Here is a 14317-nt window from a genome sequence, read left to right on the forward strand (position 1 = left end):
AGCTATTTTGTACATTGGAAAATAATTAACGAATATGTAGTTTCTCTCTCACTTGTTTTGCTGTCTGCCTATTAGATGTGGAAGTCATCGTTTAATTTAATTAAGATGAATCAGTTCAATATATGTTTCCATTTTGTATGAATGAGTGACAGATTATTTCAAGATTATTTGTATTATGTTGAAAGATTGGCATATCAGTGTTATCAGTCGTTATAAATGTGTTAATGCACAATACAAACACGGTGAAGAAATATTTCAATCGTTCTGTCATTCCGATATATATATACATATATATATATATATATATATATATATATATATATATATATATATATATATATATATATATATATATATGAATGTGTTTTGAAAAAGAAGTTATTGAACCTAATTGTATCTATATCCCCACTACACCAAATCTGATGAATATTTCGCAGTGTATGTGTATCGACTCCATTAAACATAACTAATATATTACAATTATCTCTGATCACTTTAGGTATTTGTGTATATCGCTGAGTAACATAAATCACATCAGTATTTGTATGTCTGCCTCGAGAAAATATTCTAGCTGGATTTGATTTTTGTCCAGCATTACATCATCGTTACCACGAAATTATTAACAAATCCATCGAAGTCATTTACTGAGGAGACTTCATCAATATCAGTAGTTATTGGGGATACGCTAGGGACAGTGGAAATCTCTGTCGAAAAGGTCGTGGGAACGTTTAGGGACAAGGGGAATTTAACATGGGGAATTTTAATATGGGTGGGCCTATAGAGGGACAAAAGTGTTGCGACTGTCTAGGGACAATATGAATGGAACAGGGAGGTGGCGTGAGGGTACTGACTATTCGCAACAATGTAGCAAAGGGCTGACCTCAATCGGACCAAATGGAAGGGGGAACCTAGACTCTTGGCGGGAACGGGACTGGCGGGACAGAGACATATATAGCACATACAACATACAACACATATAACACAAACAACTATACAACTGACTAAAAATGAACTGAAGCTAGAAAGCAAATCTATTCGAGGCATACGAGTGGCCCTGAAAAGTGCCTTTGGGTTTATCTTAACACCATTATGTTAACATAGAGGGCATCGCACATGTCTTGTTGTCTTCCTCAAACATCTTCTGACTGATAGTCCGTAGATAAAGAATCTCTTCAAACAGCCTTGTCTCTCCACACAAATTCTTCTTTTCCAAACGCTCGTATTCGTGATCCTGACAATTGTCCATGATGATCTGACATACTGATATACGTGGGTAAGTCCGCTCAGAACAGCATTGAAGATACGAGAGTAGACGATTTTACGTTTGTCCACATCTTGTGAAGAGAACAGGTGAAGGGAATGCAGTGAACTGCGTTCTTAATAGTGGAAGTGCGGATCGAAACGGATTGAGTTTATTCACCAATCCAAACACGCGTAACAAAATTCAGTTACAAAACGGAGTCGGTTTTCCAATACGAAGAGAGCGGACTGTGACGTCACATTCCCTATACAGATGCGCTGGCGTTTGTGTGCAGTCAATTCATGCGACACTGATTTCAAACAGGACGGAAACTAAGAAGACAACGAATTGAGGTGCACCGGTCGTGGAGACCAGAAGCGATGGTATAGCATCGGCTACAAAAGTCAACACAGACCTATGTCCAGAAGAGGTCGATTTTAATTGGGATTTATTCGATTTTCTTTCTTTTTCGTAAGAATTTGTTCCGTTACCTGTACCTTCGCCACCTTCTCCTTCTTTACCACACGTCGAGTATTTTAAACAGAGACAGAAAGAAGAATTGGAGAAATTTTTACAACAGCAGAAAGAAGCAGAAGAAGTTTTTTCCTTCAACAGCAACAGCGAGAAGAAGAAGAGGCAAGAAGGAAAGGACAGGAAAAAGCAGCAGAGAAGAAACAAGGTCTAAGAGAGAAGGAGAATATTGAAAGATAAATGGTAACAGGACTCAGACATTTTAGCAGACTTAAGGAGTCTGAAACAAATGTATCAGAATTCTTTAGTGCGATCCAAGAGAAAAAGACCTTTTTGAGCCCAAACAACCCAGCCCTGTTACTACGCCTGCGATACCATATGCTAGTGATTTCTACCCAATCATTGACAGGATCCAGTCCAGAAGTAGGCCTTGGCCCTGATAAAGGCTTAAAGATGATTACGTCCCGTTCCTGAGTTTTAAAAAAAAACACAAACTAATATCTAACGGTCCTTTTCAGGGCCACCCACTTCTCTCGAAAACAAATAGTTTTTCAATTGCCTAAATCAATTAATACTCAAAAGCCCATTTTCACGCATGATGTACGTATGTGAATGAGTGAATGTAGGTCCATAGTCTAAAAGGTCAAACCCAAGAGACACTTAAGTTTTCTTCCTGGTCTATTATGGTTCAAATTTTACAATACAATTCATAGCACAACACAACACTTTAAAAAGTTCATAAACTTCTTATGTGTCTTTGTTCACTCTATCTCTCTGTTTTTTGTTGTTTTTTTTGGGGGGGGGGGTAATTATTGTTTTTGGTTGATTTATTCACTTTCACAATATTTCCTCCTCTTCTTCATCACTTTCTCCCTGTCTTCTTTCCTTCAGTTTTTCTCTTTCTGCACGTGTCTTGGTTCTTCCGTTGGGATGGTGCCTCTTCTTCTTCCTGTTCGGAACCCCTCTCTTCCTCTTGCTCCTGTTGTTTCTTAGGGCATTAGGATGACCAATGTCCTTTTTCTCGACAATGATAACAGGTATCATGACTTTTGTTTCTTTTGACACCTGTTGTGCTTTTTTGACGGCCTGGACACTCTGAAGACCAATGACCTTTCTTCTTATATATATAGCAAGTATCTTGAACTTTATCTCGAAAGGAGGGTGAGCAGTACGTCGGCTTGTCTGAAGAACATTTTCTCATGACACCTGACAAAGCTCTGATCAGAACTTCGATTTGTGTGGGCTCTTCCATCGTTCTGCTTGGTTTGAGAGTGAAATGAATATTGGAAGGGAAGACACACACCCTTTATATACACGATAGTCTGACATAAATATAAAGAGACCCATGGCGTTTAAAATGTAGTCATTTTACTTTTCGCAGTTAAGATGAACCGAGAGCATCATATCGTGGAGAAGGGAGAAGAAAGTAAGAGTCGGAAACGTGATTTATCGCCTCGTACTGTAGCTGAAGTATTGGCACAAATTCATGCCAGTGATTTTGAAGAGGACATGAGTGAGCCAAAATCCAGACCCAGGGAGTATACACCCAGCCAAAGTTCACCACCATTGGTAAACCCTGAAAAGTACTACCACATTAGAGAGACGGAAAAGCCTCCTCTAGAAAAATTAAAACCACGGCTTATACTTACACAGTGAAGTTTAAAGATTTCAAGTCCAAAGTACCATTGGAGAAATCAGAGTGCTTCATCACTGAGGTGTGGAATTCTGTGTTAGGCACGCTGAAACGATTATGTCAAGCCAAAGAAGATGATCGCTTGAGACTTTCCATTCATCACGACAGTCTGAAGTCCCCCGTTTGGATCGAGTTAGCAGCCCAGCAGAATTGACACCTTCCAAAGTCATCGACAAGATTCAACTCGTGCAACAATCCAACGACAAAATTTCACATCACTGATGGAAAAGCGACACTGTTCATGACACACGTATCTCTTTTCGAAGGGACCGGACGCAAAAAGGTGTTATTGGTGGACGACCTTCGTTGCACCAAAACGAGCCTCGTCCGGATTAACAAACCCTCAAGACCAGATGTGTTTCGCCCGTGTTTTCTTGGTGGGACTAACGTATGCTGACAAGAGCGACACATCAGAATGGAAAAGAGCCTGGAGAACATTCGAAAATCGAAACGAGACAAACAACAAAGAGAAGCAGAATTCATGTTACAGCAAGCAGGGCTATCCAAAGACACCCTGTGGCATTCCTGAAATGCAAAAATTGCAAGATGTCATAGCTCCATGCTACACCTTGAAAGTACTCCTTCAAGAAGTGTTGTTCTGAGGAAAAGATTTCAAAGACGGAAACTACTATCACATCTATTATCACGATGAACATTTTGATGCCATCACCAGTATCATCACATTCTTGTGATACGGTTATTACCGGGAGAAATGTGACTATGGCTATAACAATCGAGAGCAACACAGGCATTGTTGATCGAAATGTGAGGGATGTTTAGCCTGTAAGCCCTGTCTGGACAAAGGACACCACGAGTACATTGCCCTGCTTATCAACGCACTTTTATCAGCCCTGCCTGTTACCAACAGCATCTGAAGACGCAAGGTCCACACCAGGAAAGTGCTTGTCAACTCCTGAGATTGTGCCCTACTTGTGGACAAGGCATACGTATCAATAGTGGACTTGAACACGAATGCCACACTCAAAAATACAATTCCAAACATCAAGAAGAAGAAGATAACCAGAAGAAAGGAAATTTCATCTTTTTCTATTTCGAACGCATGCACGATACTGGCATTCACATTCATAATTTCTGCGTGGCTCATCGTGAGTGTGAGAAGTGCATCCAAGAGCCTATCTTTAGTCATTGCCCCCACTGTAGCAAGATTCCTTGAGTACGTGAAAAAATCATTCGTGGACCGAACACGTTAGCCGATTTCGCCTAATGGATCATGAGATAATATACGGAATAAATAATATATATATTTAATTTAAAAAAGACGGCATACAATTTCAGCTTGATACAGAAAAAATTATTTGTGATTTTGAATCACAAAAAAAACACATTTGTGTTATTTTAACAATTACAGGCACGTTAATTTGAAGATAGATATACACTACCAGCGGAATATAAATTGATAAAGCAGATCCAACAGTTTATGTTCCAATCTTTGACTACAGTGAAAGATACTGAAGTTAAAAATTTCGTATCTCTCCCACTCGTGATTGAGAAAATTAGATCAGAATTAGCTCAGGAATACGAAACGAAATATATTATTAACACGGGCATGAGGCATTTGAAAAAAATTATGCCAGGTAACAATGACAAAAGTGAAAGTGAAAATAGTAAAGGGAATTTGAAAGTGAAAATAGTGAAAATGTTACTGAAAATGAAAATTAATGCAACTGGGGTCGTGGTTAATTATCCTTTGACTTCATTCTACATGAGAAATAAAATAAAATAATTTGACAAGTGCAATTTTTTCACTAATTTGAAAATACCAATGAAATCGTTAAGATTTTACATACAGATTCAAATTCAGAATTTCATTTCGTAACTCAAGTAACCATCAGGACTGGTCAGTAACTTTGAAATGTATCCTTGATATTAGCGGATTTTACATACAGATTCAAATTCAGAATTTCATTTCGTAACTCAAGTAACCATCAGGACTGGTCAGTAACTTTGAAATGTATCCTTGATATTAGCGGACTATGACATCGCTAATAGATCGGATTAATCGGTTCTTGTTGTGGCAAAATCAAAATTTTTGAGACACGATTCAATTTTTTTTCTGTTAATCATGTATATAGCACTGTTCAATAATGCCATGACACCATTATTAACAAAACTGGGTCGATCTAAAAGTCCGGATGCCGTATCATCTGCTTTCAAAAGTCCACCTTCTACATCAATAAACGCTTCGGCAGGTAAAACAAAATATATGCTTGTATCTTGAACTTTCAATTCGATTCGACCACGCTGATTTGGTAAGCGGTTGTCATAAGAATAATACTGATAATCGTGTATAGATTCATCTTAAAGGACTGGTGCATCTATATCAACCGCTGGATCCGATATACGTTTGAACATTTTATTATAATTATTATCGTCTAACACGAAGTCCACTTCCTGCTATTAAACTTGTTGTTACAATTTTTTTCTTTTTATGTTAGCAAACTCTGTTAGTTTTTGAGTTGCAGCTTGGTGTTTTAATTTACTGATATTTGCAGACATAATTTCAGTGCTGGGTAATTTTACTGGCTGTGGTTTTCCTCGTACTAATCAAGCTAATATTTCTTTGATTTATGAAAATGCTTTACCGGCAACATTACCAACAGTACTGATACCTTTATTGTGAATAGCGTCAATAGCTTTCATTCCTAATTATTTTACAATCGGTATTGCTTTTGGAGCTATTCTCTTATATAAACTTTGAACAACATCATCAAGTCCATCTCCGTAAATCGCTTTGTACATTGGCAACCTTGAGTTTACTAACCCAACTATTACAGGCCCACGTTGAGCATTGTTAATAATCATTTTTTAAATTACAAGTTGATTAATAAATTGTTTTCAGTCGCTGTAATAATCATCAACAATTTCATTAATGAAAGCATGATAAAAATTACGATCCATAACACCGCCTGTAATCAACCTTCGGCAAATATCAGATATTTCATTGATAATTTCTGGAGAATTATTTCCTGCGTGTTTTCCTCCGACCAGAACTTCTAGTCTGTCAACATTGTGAACAACTCTGTCAGGACAAGTTCCTAATCCACCTCCGGTTTTCGGTTCAGGTTCTTCAAACAGTTGGATACAAAAATTTTCATCTGTTCTTTCTTGTTTCAGTTGTTCTTTTCTCTGGTTTACATCACTTAAATATTTTTGTAGCTAAATTTGCATCACTGTATTTTGTACGACCATATTTAACCAACAATATATCTTTAGCCCAATTTTTTGGGGTAATTTCAAATCCAGGTTTTAAATAATTTTACTTTTCACTATATTTTGCACCAATATCTATTAAATAAGAAAAATCTGCATTCCTGATAGTTTGTAAACCATCAGGTGTAAATCTATCTATAATAAAAGACTCAAAAGGATCCTCAGATTGTTCTTATAATTGTTGTTGTTGTTGTTGAGGAGATTTTAGTTGAGTTTCAGTTAATATTTGTAGCTGTTTAGGTTGTTCTCTTTTTCTTGCTTCTTCTTTAAATTGTTGAAAGTCAGGATCATTAGATTTAATAGAATTTTGTTTAGTAAAGATAATATATACATCTCTAAACCAATCATCTTTTGTCCAAGAATCAATATATTTCGTTCTTACATAGTACCTATACTTTTATAATTTGCAGCAACATCATAAACTTGTTCTGCTCTTGCATTCGCGATAGCATTAAACCCTTTTTTCGTCATTTTTTCTTGAAGAATAACTTCAGGTTTATGTTTTTTATGCTGCTTTTTAAGTTGTTGCCCTATCGCTAAATAATTATTTATTTCACTCATATATGCAATAGCATCAAAAACACCTCTCCTAGCCTGCTTACCTCCTTTTTTATTCGAAATATCCAAATGTACCAAGTGTCTTGTGAAACCGGCTTACTAGCATGTTCAGGTTTTAAAAGTAGTTTTCTATTATGTGATGTTTTACCCCAACCCCTTGTATTATACATGTATTTATAAGTCTGTAAGTGGAGCCAGGTAAGCTTTGTTTTTCCAAGTGCCTAAGTTGGCTAATCCTCTTACGTAACCCAGTCTTTGTTTGAGCTCTTGAGTGGAAATCTGGCGGGAATCTTTGTACATGGGAACACGTGACGTAGACAACTTCAAAGAGCCGGAAGCCGACAATGGTAGGCTGGACCGTACATGGGGACACACAGACTGACATTTTTATGATTGACAGTTCGATCAAATGACCAGAGTCCGTCGCCATCCAATCGGGATGCGTTGTAGGTGGGACTTGATTCGAGAAATTGACATAAGACTTGTACAAGCCTGAAATTCGTCAGTTGGTGTTTAAGAGTCGCAGTGACACACACTCCGTTAGCCATTCGTAAAAATTGGCGGAATTTAGGAAATTCATGAAATAGCTTCGATCAGGAAGCTTTCGGGGGACGAAAGAATTTCAGAGAATTTCGGGGGACGAAAGAATTTCAGAGAATTTCGGGGGACGAGAGAAGTTCAGAGAATTTCGGGTGACGGTGAGAGATACCGAGTGAATTTCGGGTGACCTCAAGGAATATCGTCAAGGGTTCCGGATACTAGAAGAGGAACCGGAAGTCAAGATAACGGCAAGGAACAAGGATTATAGAAGAGGAAGCGGAAGTGGAGATCACGAAAGGAGAGAAAGACAAGGGAACGAAGAGATTTAGATGAGTAGCACTCAAGAAGGGAAAAATCTCCTCACACTGTGAACTCAAATGATGATCAAAGGGATCATTGGGTGAAAGAGAGACATTGATTACTTTAAATTCTTTTAAATTTCATTTATTAAATTGTTATTGTTTAAATTTCATCTTTGTATTTCTTTTAATTTAACTGTCGGCATTGCTGACTGGGGGCTCGTAGCCATAAATATATTTAGTCAATAAATAATATAGTGTCCAGAATTAACCTTCTGAATAAGGACCAGGGGAACTTCTCATAATTCGTTAAAGTCTATAAGAAGAACCCCACCCCTAGACAACCACTACACCCCCACAGTGGGCGCTTCGTCCGGGATATGAATTAGACATATATATTATTTTGGGACTTAAAGTTATTGGTAGAAGTATTAGTGAACAGTGTGAGATATTTTCCATTCTTTGTATTTGAAATTTTGTGATTTTCTCATCTTGTATTTTTATTGTCATATGTGCAGGCTTTGTAGATCTTCCATTCATAGCAGTACGTGTGAAGCAGATATCGAACAAATATCTTACCTGAACGAAACTAGTTGTTGTCGACAGGTAAGTATTTAAACTGGTATTACAAATATCTGTATATTGTTTGAATTTTGAGACAAGGTATCACTTTACATTAGTATAATGGCTACCGAACGACAAATGATAAAGGAATACCGCGCCATGGGGTCGGAAGATCTTGGATACGAGGGAGATCGCCTGGCAACCTTTATAGAAGAAAGGATCAAGGAATGGAAGGCCGAAAAAGCAGCGGAAAGAGAAGCCCAGAGAGAACTAGCCAAGATAGCAGCGGACCAAGAGTTAGCCAAGATAGCAGCGGACCAAGAGTTAGCCAAGATAGCAGCGGACCGAGACGCCCAGAAAGAGCTGGAGCTAGCCAGACTCGCTCACACTCTGGAGATGGAAAAGGTCAGAGTTGAAGCTAGGACCAACGGACGGGACGACGCCAGTACAAACTCTGGAACAACCGGCCGACCTTCCATCGACCACCGGATAGTCCAGATCAACATGTCACGCTTCAATGATAGGGAGGAGGCTATTGACGATTTTCTCGTCCAGTTTGAGAAACTCGCACGCGCTCATCAGGTCCCTGAACAGCACTGGGCCATTAATGTCTCAGCCTTTTTGCAAGGTGCAGCTCGGGAAGTCTACCACGGCTTAACTGCAGAAGAGGCTGATGACTACACTGCCCTCAAGAAGGCGCTTCTCTGCCATTATCGGCTGACCGCCGAGACTTACCGGAAACTTTTCCGGGACTCGGTGAAAAAGGTAACAGAGACCCACTCTCAATTCCACAACCGTGTTCGAGGTTTATTTGAGAAGTGGATGAAAATGGCCGAAGTCGAACGCACGTACGAAGGGCTACGCGAGGTAATACTCAAGGAACATGTCCTGGGTACTTACCGTCGCGAGTTGACAGTTTTCTTAGCAGAAAGAGAACACCGGACGCTCGAAGAGATCGCTAACATGGCGGAGCGATACGAGCAGGCGCACTCGAAGAGTGGAGGTTCCGGGGTTGCTGACCGACCCCGACCCTCTGAGTCGCGTCGTATGGGGGAGGTTGAGCCGGCTGTCCGTAACCGTCAGGGCGACGGGAAGGTCGGAGGGGCACCTACAGGTAGGGCTGCCGCCTATCGACCTGGACAGGCCTCACCCACGAAACCAGGACTTGCAAGTCGGCGAGGGCCGCCGACATGTTTTAATTGCAAGCGCCTGGGGCATTTTGCCAGGGACTGTCCCAAGGGCAGGCAGACCCAGGTGAATGTCGTAGCTAAGAAGGAATGTGTGCCGGAAGCGAGTCGCAACCCAGCCAACCTTGCGGCCGCAACTGTCAATGGTGAAGGCGCCACCATCTTGTATGACACTGGGTGCAGCGTCCCCGCGCTTGTCGACAAGAAATATGTCAAGCCGGAGGACTATACAGGGGAGGTAATAGAAGTTCAGTACGCGAACTGCGCGCGTGACTCATTACCAGTAGCTGTCATTGACCTCGATTCACCATACGTGAAGGGGAAAATTGAAGCTGCTTGCTTGGAGGGGCTATCACATGACGTCATATTGGGTTGCCGTTATGTGTTACCCCAGCCGAACCCCGAAACCTGCACACCTATGCCAGTGAGTGCTGTTGAAACCAGGGCCATGAGTCGACAGCCGAAACAAAAGCCAATCCAAGTTACATCGACACCGGTTAGTAATGTTATTCCAGCGGAGTTAAGGAAGCTGCAACAGGAGGACGCAACTCTGGCGCAGTTGCACAAACACGCAGAAGCGGGAACAGAAAGGGAAACTCCGAACGGCGCGGTGAAGTTTGTCTACAAGAAGGGAATCTTGTATCGCCACGCCAGGAAACACAACGAACACTTCAAGCAAGTCGTCGTGCCAAAGGAAAAGCGTTGCGAAGTACTGAAACTTGCACACGAGAGTCTCATGGGTGGACACATGGGAATTGCTAAGACGCGTGACCGTCTTGTAAAAGAGTTTTACTGGCCAGGGGTCCAGGGAGACGTAAAACGGTTCTGTCTCTCCTGTGACAAATGCCAGAGAATGGCACCGAAAACGGATCAGCGACCCATCCCTTTGGGGAGTACGCCCCTTATCGATGAACCATTTAGACGTGTTGCCATGGATTTAATCGGACCGATAAAACCCGCGTCTGCGCACGGAAATCGATATATTTTAACGGTTGTCGATTATGCTACACGCTATCCGGAGGCCGTTGCGTTGCGTAGCATTGACACGGAAACCGTCGCGGAAGCTCTGTTTGCGATCTGGTCAAGAGTCGGAGTGCCCGACGAGATCTTGACCGATCAAGGAACACAATTTATGAGTCGTGTGATGGCGGAGGTGAATCGTCTCATGTCGATTAAACACCTCACGACTACACCGTATCACCCCCAATGTAACGGATTGGTCGAACGGTTTAATGGGACCTTGAAAAACACGCTCAAGAAATTGTGCGAAGGCCGCCCCAAGGATTGGGACCGGTATATTCCGGCCATGCTTTTTGCATACCGGGAAGTACCGCAAGCGAGTTTGGGGTTCTCTCCCTTTGAACTCTTGTACGGGAGAACCGTACGCGGCCCAATCGCCGTACTGAGACAGCTGTGGACAGACGACCACGCTGTAGAGGAAGTACGCACTACCTACCAGTACGTCGCGGACTTGCGCAACAAACTGGAAGAGGTTTGTTCTCTCGCGCAAGAAAATCTCAAACGAGCTAAGGCGCAACAGGCGAAAAATTACAATAAGCGCGCAAAACCACGTCAGTTTGAGGTAGGGGACAAAGTGTTGTTGTTGTTGCCCCAGGAACACAACAAGTTGCAAGTTTCCTGGAGGGGTCCATACGTCGTCACCAAGAAGGTCGGAGGTCAAACCTACCGGATACAGCTACCGACGAAAGAGAAATTGTACCATGCCAATTTGCTCAAGAGGTACCGGGAAAGGGAGACCGCCAGCGATTTTGTTGTCGCAGCGATAGTCACCGAGGATATCGAAGGCGATACGGAAGGTGCTAACACTGTCCCGAGCTGTCCATTAACGAGGGCCGAGACTCCGTCGGACGTGGAGTGTGACCCCATGTTAACTGAAGGGCAGCGGAACGAGATAGAGACCTTGCTGGCCGGATATTCCGACGTGCTAACAGAAAAACCCGGGAGGACGACGCTTGTCGAGTTCGGGTTAAAGATGGTGGACGACCGACCAGTTCAGCGTAAACCCTACCCCTTGCCCCACGCGAAACGACAAGTTGTAAGGGAAGAAATCGAGCAGATGATTGCTCTGGGAGTAATCGAACCTGCCGACTCTCCGTACAGCTCACCAGTAGTCTTAGTGCAGAAGAAGGACGGCACCCATCGGTTCTGCGTCGACTACCGGAAGCTGAATCAGGTGACAGAATTTCAAGTTGAAATGCTACCTGACCCCGAACATATCTTCGCTTCGGTCTCGAAAGCGAAATATTTTTCCAAACTGGATTTGTCCAAGGGGTATTGGCAAATTCCGGTAAGGAAAGAAGACCGACCGAAGCTTGCTTTTGCTACTCCCGACGGGACATACCAATGGTTGGTGATGCCGTTCGGGGTACAAAACGCGCCCAGCGTCTTTACCAGAATGATGCGGAAGTTGTTGGAGCCCTTGCGCGATAGGGGTGTCCACAACTTCATGGATGACCTCTTGTTAGCTACAGAGACATGGGGTGAACACCTCGCTCTGTTAGCTGACGTTTTGGAGCGGCTACGTCAGGAGGGCTTGACAGCCCGCCCTTCCAAATGTCACCTTGGTTTCAGGACATTAGACTATTTAGGACATACCCTGAGCCAAGGCACGCTGTCTCCAGAGAAGTCGAAGGTGGAGCAGTTGAGAAACGCCGCACGCCCCACCACGAAAACGGAAGTGAGGTCATTCCTGGGACTGGCCGGATATTACCGGAGGTATGTCGCTAATTTCAGCGCGATTGCAGGCCCGTTGTCTGACCTAACCAAGAAACGGACCCCGAGTAAGTTCGTTTGGACAGATGCGTGTGAGCACGCATTCCAAACGCTAAAGGATAGACTTACATCCGACGCAGTTGTTCGTCTACCGGACTTGGATAAAGAATTCGTTCTGCGCACCGATGCATGCGACACGGGACTGGGAGCAGTACTGCTCCAGGAGCATGACAAGACGCTTTTTCCTGTCGCATACGGCAGCCGGAAGTTGTCTGCTGCCGAGAAGAATTACTCAGTATCGGAGAGGGAATGTCTTGGAATCGTGTTCGGCATATCACGGTTCGAGCGATACCTATATGGACGTAAGTTCATATTGGAGACCGACCACCAACCACTCGCCTATCTGGCGCAGGCAAAGTTGTCCAATGGTCGATTGATGCGATGGTCGCTGTTTTTACAGCAGTACCAGATGCAGATCAGATACGTGAAAGGATCTGAAAACGTAGGCGCAGATTTCATGAGTAGAAGCGCCGAAATGATATAGATCATTTGTTATATTTTCGTGTTCATACTCAGTTTAGCATTTAGTTCATTTTGCTGATTTTGTTCCTTATATCGTGTAACACTTTTGCTTTTTTAGTTTGAGTGAATAAAATCCTGATTTTATTCTCAAGCGTGGGGGGATGTGATGTTTTACCCCAACCCCTTGTATTATACATGTATTTATAAGTCTGTAAGTGGAGCCAGGTAAGCTTTGTTTTTCCAAGTGCCTAAGTTGGCTAATCCTCTTACGTAACCCAGTCTTTGTTTGAGCTCTTGAGTGGAAATCTGGCGGGAATCTTTGTACATGGGAACACGTGACGTAGACAACTTCAAAGAGCCGGAAGCCGACAATGGTAGGCTGGACCGTACATGGGGACACACAGACTGACATTTTTATGATTGACAGTTCGATCAAATGACCAGAGTCCGTCGCCATCCAATCGGGATGCGTTGTAGGTGGGACTTGATTCGAGAAATTGACATAAGACTTGTACAAGCCTGAAATTCGTCAGTTGGTGTTTAAGAGTCGCAGTGACACACACTCCGTTAGCCATTCGTAAAAATTGGCGGAATTTAGGAAATTCATGAAATAGCTTCGATCAGGAAGCTTTCGGGGGACGAAAGAATTTCAGAGAATTTCGGGGGACGAAAGAATTTCAGAGAATTTCGGGGGACGAGAGAAGTTCAGAGAATTTCGGGTGACGGTGAGAGATACCGAGTGAATTTCGGGTGACCTCAAGGAATATCGTCAAGGGTTCCGGATACTAGAAGAGGAACCGGAAGTCAAGATAACGGCAAGGAACAAGGATTATAGAAGAGGAAGCGGAAGTGGAGATCACGAAAGGAGAGAAAGACAAGGGAACGAAGAGATTTAGATGAGTAGCACTCAAGAAGGGAAAAATCTCCTCACACTGTGAACTCAAATGATGATCAAAGGGATCATTGGGTGAAAGAGAGACATTGATTACTTTAAATTCTTTTAAATTTCATTTATTAAATTGTTATTGTTTAAATTTCATCTTTGTATTTCTTTTAATTTAACTGTCGGCATTGCTGACTGGGGGCTCGTAGCCATAAATATATTTAGTCAATAAATAATATAGTGTCCAGAATTAACCTTCTGAATAAGGACCAGGGGAACTTCTCATAATTCGTTAAAGTCTATAAGAAGAACCCCACCCCTAGACAACCACTACACCCCCACATATTACTATAACTCTCAGCAGCAAATGCAGCTAAATATGCTGCTGTTCGCTTT

General features: G+C 42.3%; 1 protein-coding gene across 1 annotated transcript in view; it reads left to right on the top strand.

Annotated features, from left to right (window-relative positions):
* Positions 1–3220: 3220 nt before the first annotated feature.
* LOC149784233 (MAM and LDL-receptor class A domain-containing protein 1-like) overlaps positions 3221–14317 on the top strand; it is a 262408-nt gene continuing 251311 nt past the window's right edge. The window contains exon 1 of the mRNA XM_089932965.1: positions 3221–3280. Within this exon, the coding sequence (XP_089789091.1) occupies positions 3221–3280 (60 nt within the window). The remainder of the gene's footprint in view (positions 3281–14317) is intronic.

This window comes from Sinohyriopsis cumingii, chromosome 14 (assembly GCF_028554795.1).
Source record: "Sinohyriopsis cumingii isolate HCF-2022 chromosome 14, ASM2855479v2, whole genome shotgun sequence".
Classification (NCBI taxonomy): domain Eukaryota; kingdom Metazoa; phylum Mollusca; class Bivalvia; order Unionida; family Unionidae; genus Sinohyriopsis; species Sinohyriopsis cumingii.